Raw genomic sequence first — 12,167 nt, 5'->3', positions numbered from 1 at the left:
TGTAATAGACAATAGGTGCAGGAGTAGGCCATTCGGCCCTTTGAGCCAGCACCACCATTCACCGTGATCATGGCTGATCATGCACAATCAGTACCCATTTCCTGCCTTCTCCCCATATCCCCTGACTCCGTTATCATTAACTCTATCTCTTGAAAACAGATATTGACCTCCACTGCCTTCTGAGGCAGAGAATTCCACAGATTCACAACTCTGAGTGAAAACGTTTTTCCTCATCTCCGTCCTAAATGGCCTACCCCTTATTCTTAAACTGTGGCCCCTGGTTCTGGATTCCCCCAACATCGGGAACATGTTTCCTGCCTCTAGCCTGTCCAATCCCTTAATGATCTTATATGTTTCAATAAGATCCCCTCTCATCCTTCTAAATTCCAGAGTGTACAAGCCCAGTCGCTCCAGTCTTTCAACATACGACAGTCCCGCCATTCCAGGAATTAACCTCGTGAACCTACGCTGCACTCCTTCAATAACAAGAATGTCCTTCCCCAAGTTTGGAGACTAAAACTGCACACAGTACTCCAGGTGCGGTCTCATTAGGGCCCTGTACAACTGCAGAAGGACCTCTTTGCTCCTATACTCAACTCCCCTTGTTATGAAGGCCAACATTCCATTGGCTTTCTTCACTGCCTGCTGTACCTGCATGCTTCCTTTCAGTGACTGATGCAGGATAGTGTTAATGTGCGGGGACCGCTGGTTGGTGCGGACTAGGCCTGAAGGACCTATTTCCGCGCTGTATCTCTAAACTAAACTATAAAGACTGATGGACTTAGTGAATGGGGACGCAGATGTAAATGTGACTTCAACCTTCAACGTATGCCATTTTCAATGTGATCCCACCACCGTCAAGATATTCCCATCTCCACCCCATTTTGCAGAGACCACTCCTTTACAACTCCTTTGTTCACTCATCCCAAACCACCCACTCCCGTGTTATTTTTTTCCGACACCGCAGGAGATTTAACTCCTGATCTTCTACCTTCTTCCTCACCTTCCAGAGACCCCTGCAGCTCTTCCAGATGAGACAGATGTTCACATGCACCTCCTCTCACCTCATCTGCTGCATTTAGTGCTCCCGATGTGGCCACCTTCACATCAGGGAGACCAAACATAGACTACGGGACCATTTCGCCGTAAAAATTTGTGCTCGATCTGCTAAGGCCTGCAGGATCTAATGATTGCTAACTATCTAGACTTCCTTTCCCATTCCTACACTGACCTTTCTGTCCTGGGTAGCCTCCACTGCCAGAGTGAGGCCACACACAAAATGGAGGAACAGCACCTCATATTCCGCTTGGGCAGCTCACAACATTGAATTCTTCAATTTAGAAGTTTGTGTCATTGAAGATGTGCCATCCTTCCTCAGTCTCCTAAGGAAGTCGTGACAACGGTGTTCCTTCTTGGCTGCTGCACCAATATAGTTGGTCCACACTACATCGTTTAGTTTATTGTCACGTGTACCGAGGAACAGTGAAAAGCTTTTGTGGCGTGTTAAGCAGTCAGCAAAAATACAATACATGATTACAATCGAGCCGTCCACAGTGTACAGATACATGATAAGGGAATAACGTTTAGTGCAAAGTAAAGCCAGCAAAGTCCAATCAAGGATAGTTCGAGGGTCATCTCAGAGGTAGATAGTAGTTCAGCACCACTCTCTGGTTGTGATAGGATGATTCAGTCACCTGATAGCAGCTGGGAAGAAACTGTCCCTGAATCTGGAGGTGTGCGTTTTCACATTCTGTACCTTTTGCCTGATGGGAGAGGGGAGGAGACGGAATGGCCAGGGTGCGACTGGTCCTTGATTATGCTGCTTGCCTTGCCGAGGCAGGGTGAGGTGTAAATGGAGTCGATGGAAGGGAAGTTGGTTTGTGTGATGGTCTGGGCTGCATCTGCAATTCTTTGCGGTCCAAGATGGGGCTGTTCCCAAACCAAGCTGTGATGCATCCTGATAAATTGTAATAATGACGCTAATGGTTGCTAATAACAACGTCAAGGGACTTGGAGTTTTCAGCCATTTTCACTTCAGTTCCATTGATGCTGATTTGGACATGTACTCCACCATGCTGCCTGAAGTTGATAACTAGCACTTTCATCCTGTCGACATTGAGGAAGAGGTTGTTGTCCTGATACCATATTACTACATTCTCCATCTCTTTAGACTCAAAAACGGCTTCTTCCCATCTGTTGTAAGTCCTTCCTTAAGTGAGGGGAATGTCCAATTCACCTCTATCTCATCACAGACATTGGGCTTTGTCGATGGAGCTATTGGTCTACATTGCCGTGAAAGGGTGGTCACGATGGCACAGCGTTAGAGTTGCTGCCTTACAGCAAATGCAGCGCCGGAGACCCGGGTTCGATCCCGACTACGGGTGCTGTCTGTACGAAGTTTGTACGTTCTCCCCGTAATCTGCGTTTTTCTCCGGGATCTTCGGTTTCCTCCCACACTCCAAAGATGTACAGGTTTGTAGGTTAATAGGCTTGGTAAATGTAAAAATTGTCCCTAGTGGGTGTAGGATAGTGTTAATGTGCGGGGATCGCTGGTCGGCGCGGACCCGGTGGGCTGAAGGGCCTGTTTCCGCGCTAAACTATCTCTAAACTAAACTAAACTTTCCTCTGCACTCTGGTTTTCCCTATTGAACGTGTGTTTGACTTAATTGCATTCAGGTATAGTATTATATAATCTGAATGGATAGCAGGCAAAACAAAAGTTTTCACTGTACCTTGTACACGTAACAATAATAAACTTAAACCATTAGGTGACCTACAACACCATCCTTCGTCCCCTTCTCCCCTCTCCTCATGCCCTTCTAGATTTGCAGCCATTGCTCTCACTATCCTCTTGCTCTTTCTCCTTCCACCTACATTTTGAGCTTCGTCTCTCCTTATCATAGTCTTTTGTCTTCTTCCCATCTCTGGCATTTGTCCACCCATCTGCCGCTTAAAGATCCCTACTACAATTAGTCTGAAGAAATGTTACCTGTCCATGTTCTCCAGAGATGCTGAGTTACTCCAGCATTGTGTCTCTTTTTATAAACCAACATCTGCAGTTCCTTGTGTCTGAATTTGACTTTATACACTGTAGAACAATCGCAGCAACAATGCATGGAAACTAAAGTAGTTCTGACTCATAATAACTGTTGTTTTAGGAGTGAAAATAACTGGTGTAACTAGTAGAGCCGCTGCCTCAATTTCAGTGGTGCAGGTTCAATCCTGTCCTCGGGCGCTGTCTGTGTGCAGTTTGCACCTTCTCCCTGTGACTGCATGGGTTTTCTCCGGCTGCTTCGGTTCTCTCCCCATGCCAAAGATTCGAAGGTTCGTAGGTTATTGTAGGTGACCCCCAATGTGTTGGTAAGAGGTAGAATCTGAGGAGATGGTATTGTGGGGGAAATAAAATGGACCCATGCGGAATGAATGTAAATGGACGCTGGATGATCAGCAGACTCTGGGGCCCCATAGCAGAAGTGTCCACGTAGTGGGGCTGGAAACTGGAAGTGTCCTGAGCTAATTCTGCCACCACCATCGTCTATTGTACAAGTGATGGCTCCCACTGATTGTCGCCAGAAGCTTGCACCCTTTTTAGGACGGACGATGACAGTGATGTAACATTTGAAACATGGATGATGGACACGAAAGAAGAAGTAGAAGCAGACTCTGGGTGCAAGAGTGTGTTCCCATGTGCTATTTTGCTGTAACATAGAAACACGAGCAGGATATTTGGAATCATAGGCGTACAGCACCATGGAAACAGGCCCTTTGGCCCTACTTGCCCACACCAACCAACACATCCCATCTACACTAGTCCCACCTGCCTGTGTTTGGCCCACACCAACCAACACATCCCATCTACACTAGTCCCACCTGCCTGTGTTTGGCCCACACCAACCAACACATCCCATCTACACTAGTCCCACCTGCCTGTGTTTGGCCCACACCAACCAACACATCCCATCTACACTAGTCCCACCTGCCTGTGTTTGGCCCACACCAACCAACACATCCCATCTACACTAGTCCCACCTGCCTGTGTTTGGCCCACACCAACCAACACATCCCATCTACACTAGTCCCACCTGCCTGTGTTTGGCCCACACCAACCAACACATCCCATCTACACTAGTCCCACCTGCCTGTGTTTGGCCCACACCAACCAACACATCCCATCTACACTAGTCCCACCTGCCTGTGTTTGGCCCACACCAACCAACACATCCCATCTACACTAGTCCCACCTGCCTGTGTTTGGCCCACACCAACCAACACATCCCATCTACACTAGTCCCACCTGCCTGTGTTTGGCCCACACCAACCAACACATCCCATCTACACTAGTCCCACCTGCCTGTGTTTGGCCCACACCAACCAACACATCCCATCTACACTAGTCCCACCTGCCTGTGTTTGGCCCACATCCCTCTAAATCTGTTCATGTCCCTGTCTAAATGTTTCTTAAACATTGCAATTGTCCCAGCCTCAACCACCTCATCTGGCAGCTCGTTCCATACACCCACCACCCTTTGTGTGAAGAAGTTACCCCTTAGATTCAGATTAAATCTTTTTCCCTTCATCTTAAACCTATATTCTCTGGTTCTCGATACCGCTACTCTGGGCAGCCTGGGCAGCTTGCAGCCCAGTGGTATGAACATTGACTTCTCCAACTTTAGATAGTTCCTCTGTCCCTCTCTTCCTCTCCCCCTTCCCAGATCTCCCACTGTCTTCCTGTCTCCACCTATATCCTTCCTTTGTCCCGGCCCCCTGACATCAGTCTGAGGAAGGGTCTCGACCCGAAATGTCACTCATTCCTTCTCTCCTGAGATGCTGCCTGACCTGCTGAGTTACTTCAGCATTTTGTGAATAAATACCTTCGATTTGTACCAGCATCTGCAGTTATTTTCTTCCCCTACTCTGGGCAAGATACTCTGTGCATCTACCCCATCATGTTTTTATACACCTCTATAAGGTTACCCCTCATCCTCCTGCGCTCCAAGGAATAGAGTCCCAGCCTACTCTCCCTTATAGCTCTGACCCTCGATCCTGGTTACATCCTCGTAAATTTTCTCTGTACCCTTTCCAACTTGACAACATCTTTACTGTAACATGATGCCCAGAACTGAACACAATATTCTAAATATGGCCTCACCAACGTCTTGTATAACTGCAACATGGCCTCCCAACTTCCATATCTTTTTTGCCTTTCAATGTAGCCCAGCACCATCTTCCTACGCTAACCCTGTGTTTCTCAATTTTCTTATCCAAAAATTATTATATATTCAGCAACTGTCTTCACAACTTCTCTTAAATTGAGGATTCCAAAAATTCACCTGGTGAAGAAAGTCCTAAATGGGTGATGTTTGTTTTGAGATGGTGATTCCTCGTTCCAGACAAAATACCAAGAGAAGCTTTGTTCCCCTATCTACCCTGTGATTGATGAAAGAGATTTTCTTCTACATTCCTACGTAGGCCCAGTTTGCTCACACAATATACCTACCGCCCCAGCCATCAATCTGCTAATCTGTAGACTAGAGAGACAGTGTGGAATCGAGCCCTTTGAGTCCGCGCCGACCAGCGATCATCCTGTACATTTGCACTATCCCACACACCAGGAACAATTCCCAATTTGCAGAAGCCAATTCACCTAAAACCTGCACGTCTTTGGAGTGTGGGAGGAAACCGGAGCATCTGGAGAAAACCCACGCGGTCACAGTGCCATATGGACCCGGAGTCAGGATCGAACCGGGTCTCTAGGCTGTAAGGCAGCAACTCTACTTCGGGAAGAAGACCTAAGTATCAGAGGCGTCAGAGGTTGTGGGGAGAAGGCAGGAGAATGGGTTAGGAGGGAGAGATAGATCAGCCATGATTGAATGGCGGAGTAGACTTGATGGGCCGAATGGCCTAATTCTACTATTCCTTATGACCAGATGTATACAAACATTTCCAGGTGTAGTCTTAAGGTGGCCCTATATAATTTCAGTCAGAATTCTTTACCCTTCCACTGAAACCTTACAATAAAGACAAACCTACTCCTTGTCTCCCTAATGATTTGCTGTAGAAAGACACAGACCCCTCTAAATGCACTTTAATCTTTCTCCATTTTTAAAAAAGCTACGCTATTTTTGCACCAAATGACTGTACATTTTCCGATGTAATATTGCATCTTGTGTATCCTTTCCCATTCACTTAGTCTATCTACATCCCTCCTTCCTAATTTGAGGAAGGACATGCTTGCTATTGAGGCAGTGCTGCGTAGGTTCACGAGGTTAATCCCCTGGATGGCGGGAATGTCATTTGAGGAAAGATTGGAAAGACTAGGCTTATATTGACTGGAGTTTAGAAGGATGAGATGGGATCTTATAGAGACGTATAAAATTATGAAAGGACTGGACAAGCTAGATGCAGGAAAAATGTTTCCAATGTTGGGCGAGTCCAGAACCAGGGGCTACAATCTAAGAATATAGGGGAGGCCATTAAAAACTGAGGTGAGAAGAAACGTTTTCCCCCAGAGAGTTGTGAATTTGTGGAATTCTCTGCCACAGAGGGCAGTGGAGGCCAATTCACTGGATGGATTTAAAATAGAGTTAGATAGAGCTCTAGGGGCTAGTGGAATCAAGGGATATGGGGAGAAGGCAGGCACAGGTTACAGATTGTGGATGATCAGCCATGATCACAATGAATGGCGGTGCTGGCTCGAAGGGCCAAATGGCCTCCTCCTGCACCTATTTTCTATGTTTTTTATATTCAGGGGTGGCACAGAGTTGCTGCCTTACAGGGCCAGAGACCCAGGTACGATCCTGACCACGTGTGCTGTCTGTTTGAAGTTTGCACGTTCTTCCTGTGACTGCATGGGTTCTCTCTGGGTGCTCCGGGTTCCTCCCACATTACAAAGACGTGAATGTTTGTAGGTTAATTGGCTTATATAAATTGTCCCCCGTGTGTAGGATAGAATTGGGGATGTGCAAAGATTGGGGAGGGAGGAGGGGGGGGGGGGGGGGGAGGGGAGTCTGTCTAACCGACAGAAAGGGGAGGAGTTGTACAGTTTGATAGCCACAGGGAAGAAGGATCTCCTGTGGCGTTCTGTGCTGCATCTTGGTGGGACCAGGTCTGTTGCTGAAGGTTCTACTCAGGTTGACCAGTGTGTCATGGAGGGGGTGAGCTGTATTGTCCAGGATGCTCCGCAGTTTGAGGAGCATCCTCCCCTCCAAGACCACCTCCCATGAATCCAACTCCACCCCCAGGACGGAGCCAACCTTCCTGATAGGGTTGTTAATCCTTTGTTGATCGGCGTGGCCGCGGTAGATCGAAGGCCTGGTTCCACGCTGTATCTCCAAACTAAGCTAAACATTCTGCCATTTGCTCATGTGACCATCTAACTTTGTACCATCAGCTCTCTTGGATATATCTATATACTAAAACTCTTGTTTGTTTGTTTGTTTGTTCCTGAACTACAGCCAAAACGGTACACGGTAGCGCGCAAATTTAGGCCCACTGTACTCACCGTCGTCCCATTGGTGCTAATGGAAGAAGTTTCATTGAAATTGGTGTTATATTTTTAGTTATTCACATTTTAAAGTTTAAATCTATCTCCTAAGGAGGGAGGATAACGGGGGTTGAGGGGGATGGAGTGGAGGGGAGGAGGGAGGGAGGGGATGTAGTGGGAGGAGAGGGTGCTGCACCAATGCAGGAGGGGTTTGGGCCCAACGGGTCCACTTGGTCTAGTTTTACCCAATTTCTTCGCATAAATTATCACGAATATCCAGTGCTGCAACATTAAAATCTCCAGTGTTCCATCACTAGGGTTGCCAACTTCCTCACTCCCGCTGGCTGGGTGAGGTCACGTGGGGCGTGGGGCGGTGACGTCACCCTTTGTCCCTTATTTGGGAGTGAGGAAGTTGGCAACCCTACTAATACGGGGCCAAGGGCGGACCGGTACGGGACAAACTAATTTAGGCCACAATACGGGATGTCCTGGCTAATACGGGACAGTCGGCAACCCTGCCCATCACTCACAGGATCCCAACCTGAACGTCTGATGAAAATCCAGATGTACCACGGCAACAGCTTTGTCTCTAATCTTGCCAGTTGAAACCTCGAAATAAAATCCAAAATTGGCTTGAAAATCAAGGATGGAATGGTTCCTTGCTTTAGACTCATTGGTAAATACTGTGCAAATGTTTGGTAGAAACTGGGTTTAGATGACAAAAATGTGGGGAGAATAAAAAATGGAATGAATGTAGCATTAGCGTAAATGGGTCATTGATTATCAATATGGACGGTGGATCAAAGGACCTGTTTCCAAACAGTATCTCTGTAACACACTCTCTCTCTCTGACACTCTCCCCCTCTCTCTCCCCCTTCCAGCTTCCCCCTCCCTCTCTCTCCCCCTCCCTCTCCCTCTCCCCTCCCTCTCTCTCCCTCTCCCTCGCTCCCACCCCCACAAGGCAGGCACAGGTTACTGATTGTGGATGATCAGCCATGATCACAATGAATGGTGGTGCTGGCTCGAAGGGCCTAATGGCCTCCTCCTGAACCTATTTTCTGTTTCTATGTTTCTCTCCCACTCTCCTCCCCTCCAGTGAATTATTTACTAATTTATTTGGAGGACTTGAATCCTGATTGATGAGAATATGTTACACAGTTGATAATATAGTTGATAACCCAGTTATAATACCTAATGCTGTAAAATTAATTAATTGTTTTATGTTCAAGTAACTACATAAGGAATAGATAGTTACACGACAAAGCATTTTATGAGCGATTTCTTACAATTACAGTCAAAAGACAGATTTTTTTAATACTGCAAGGTGCCAACTTATTCACAGCTGCAATGTCATTTATTTAATTTGTACATTGACATAAATTAAGTGACAGTGCGAATGAAAGACACAAAATGAGGCTGAGAAGTAAAAAGTAGAAAAGTCGTTTATTTTAGTGCAAACAAAATTAACAATCTCAGCAAATGCAGTATGTGTTAAAACGAAGGACAGTGTTGAGATGGATGGTACAATGGCAAATGGACGCTGCCCCTGTGCTTTGTACCACCATTGTACACATCCACTATACCCCATGACACTCAATTAGAAAGTCCACTTATATTTCTGGTAATGTTAATGCTCTGTTTGTGAGACATGTAAGTAGTGACACAGATTTACAAAGTAAGGTGGGAGAGAATGCTGGAGGTAAGGTTGGCAACTGTCCCATACTAGCCGGGACATCCCGTATTCTGGGCTAAATTGGTTTGTCCCGTACGGGGCCGCTCTTGTCCCGTATTAGACCCGGGGGGCACTGTAGGCCCGGATTCAGTAGGCCCGGATGCTGTAGGCCCGGATGCTGTAGGCCCGGATGCTGTAGGCCAGGACTGTGTAGGTCCGGACTGCGTAGGCCCGGAAGCCGCTGTAGGTCCGGACAGTGCAGGAGCCGCCTAACGGAGGTTGCATAGCAACCTGCCTCCTGGCCCGGGCAGCCGCCATTGGTGGAGGGGGAGTACATGGCCGCTGGCTGGGTGACGTCACCTTGTCCCTTATTTGGGAGTGAGATAGTTGGCACCCCTTGCTTGAGGTGACATGGATAGGACAGATTTGGAGGGAAATGGACCAAGCGCAGGCAAGTGGGACTAGTGTAGCTGGGACATTTTTGGCCGGTGTGGGCAAGTTGTGGGCTGATATTGGCAAGGGCCTGTTTCCACACTCTATGACAAGGTAGACCACTTGCTTTGTAAACATTGTCGGTTCCATTTATTTTACATAATGAACATTTGTGCAAAACGCATATATAATTCTCAGGCACAACAGACTTATTTCGGTAGAGTAAAGAGATTGCAGATGCAATAATACAGAACAAAAACAGAACGCTAGAAGAACTCAGGCCCAATGTTTACCCGTTGAGTTTGCCAAGACTAAATTAAAACCTGTTCCATTGATTTTAGTGTGCCAAACGTTAACTTTGTTTCTCTTTCCCACAGCTGCTGCCTCAACCTACTGAGTATACCCCAGGCTTTTCTGTTTACATTTGGGATTTGCAGTTTATTTTAGGATTTTCACCTGCTGTGAAATAATTGCCTTGACTCCTAGGGTTGAATAGGCCTAAACACAACAGACAAAAATAGCAAAATGTACAAAACTTCAAAGGGATAGACACAAAATGCTGGAGTAACTCAGCGGGTCAGGCAGCACCGCTGGAGAAAAAGAATAGGTGACGTTTCGGGTCGGAGCCCTTCTTCAGACTGTAAGGAGAGGTGCAATACGTCATCCTCCAACATTTCCTTCACCTCCACCTCTCTAGCAGTCACATCTTTCCACCTCCACGCCTTCCTGCAATTCCCTGGTTCATTGGTATTCCTTCTCTCCAGAGATGCTGCCTGACCCACTGAGTTACTCCAGCACTCTATGCATATCTTTGGTATAAACCAGCATTTGCAGTTCCCTGCTTCTAAAGCTTCAAGGGACGACAGGTCCATACGACAGGTCCATCAGCTGGTGGCTCAGCGGTGGGGGGCTGCAGTGCCACCGATGACCAGGTTGGGCTGACTGTCGCTGTGGGCGTGGAGAACGCACACGGGCCACAGGCCGCAGCTGAGAGCATGCTCACTCCCACGAGCAGGTCGACTTCTGGACGTAGTATTGGCGGATCTGCACGACGGCGTCCCTCATGTCGGTCAGGTCCTCGCCCTCTGGTCCACTCTCCAGCTGCAACACGGGCCGAGGTCAGTGAGGAGAGCCAGCGTCTTCACCCCCTCGACTGGCAGAAAGACCCGCCACCCAACACAACCCCTCCCAGCCCCGAGAGAAACCTCCCTCCCCAACCTGAGATCCCACGGGATCACCGATGTTTAGAAGGATGAGGGGATCTTATAGAGACGTATAAAATTATACAAGGACTGGACAAGCAAGATGCAGGAAAAATGTTCCCAATGTTGGGGGAGTCCAGAACCAGGGGCCACATTCTAAGAATAAAGGGGATGCCATATAAAACTGAGGTGAGAAAAAACGTTTTCACCCAGAGAGTTGTGAATTTGTGGAATTCTCTGCCACAGAGGACAGTGGAGGCCAATTCACTGGATGAATTTAAGAGAGAGTTAGATGGAGCTCTAGGGGCTAGTGGAATCAAGGGATATGGGGAGAAGGCAGGCATGGGTTACTGAATGTGGATGATCAGCCATGATCACAATGAATGGCGGTGCTGGCTCAAAGGGCCAAATGGCCTCATCCTGCACCTATTTTCTATGTTTCCATACAGGATGGAAAGCAGGTTGGCTGGATGGCAAAGGCAAAGAGTGGTTATAATGGGGGCTTTTCCTGCATTGGCTGCCAGTGACTAGCGGAGATTTGCAGGGCTCGGTGCTGGGGCTACTCTTCACGTTGTATACTCATGATTTGGATGAGGGATTTGGTTGAGGAAAAACTTTTTCACCCCGAGAGTTTTGAATCTGTGGAATTCTCTGCCACAGAAGACAGTGGAGGCCAATTCACTGGATGTATTCAAGAGAGAGTTACAGTAGATATAGCTCTTAGGGCTAATGGAATCCAGGGATATGGGGAGAAAGCAGGAACGGGGTACTGATTTTGGATGATCAGCCATGATCATATTGAATGGTGGTGTTGGCTTGAAGGGCCGAATGGCCTACTCCTGCACTTATTTTCTATGTTTCTATGAGAGGATTGAAGGCTTTGTAGCCAAGTTTGCGGATAATACAAAGAAAGGTGGAAGGGCAGGTAGTTTAGAGAAAGCAGGGACTCTGCAGAAGGACTTGGACAGGTTGGGAGAGTGGGCAGAGAAGTGGCAGATGGAATATAGTGTAGCAAAGTGTGGAGTCATGCTTTTTGGTAGTAGGAATAAAGGCGTAGACTTTTTTAAATGGGGAGAGAATCGGAAGTGCAAAGGGACTTGGGAATGCTGGTGCAGGATTCCCAAAAAGTTAATTTGAAAGTCGAATCGGTACGAAGGAAGGCAAATGCAATGCTAGCTTTTATTTCTAGAGGATTAGAATATAAAAACAGGGATGTAATGCTGAGGCTCTATAAGGCACTGGTCAGACTGCAATTGGAATATTGTGAGCGCTTTTTGGCCCCATATCTGAGGAAGGATGTGCTGGCTCTGGAGAGGGTCCAGAGGTTGTTTACGAAAATGATCCCAGGAATGAGTGGGTTAACATATGATGAGCGTTT

The 12,167-nt window shown here is 47.3% G+C and overlaps 1 protein-coding gene across 3 annotated transcripts in view; it reads right to left on the bottom strand.

Annotated features, from left to right (window-relative positions):
* Window positions 1-8,928: 8,928 nt before the first annotated feature.
* Window positions 8,929-12,167, bottom strand: part of plxnc1 (plexin C1) — a 130,425-nt gene continuing 127,186 nt past the window's right edge. For all 3 annotated transcript variants that reach the window (XM_078420034.1, XM_078420035.1, XM_078420036.1), the window contains one exon: window positions 8,929-10,688. In XM_078420034.1, the coding sequence (XP_078276160.1) occupies window positions 10,587-10,688 (102 nt within the window). In that variant the 3' untranslated portion in view covers window positions 8,929-10,586. The remainder of the gene's footprint in view (window positions 10,689-12,167) is intronic.

The sequence above is a fragment of the Rhinoraja longicauda genome, chromosome 23, assembly GCF_053455715.1.
Source record: "Rhinoraja longicauda isolate Sanriku21f chromosome 23, sRhiLon1.1, whole genome shotgun sequence".
Lineage (NCBI taxonomy): Eukaryota > Metazoa > Chordata > Chondrichthyes > Rajiformes > Arhynchobatidae > Rhinoraja > Rhinoraja longicauda.
This window is presented reverse-complemented; position numbering and strand designations above follow the sequence as displayed.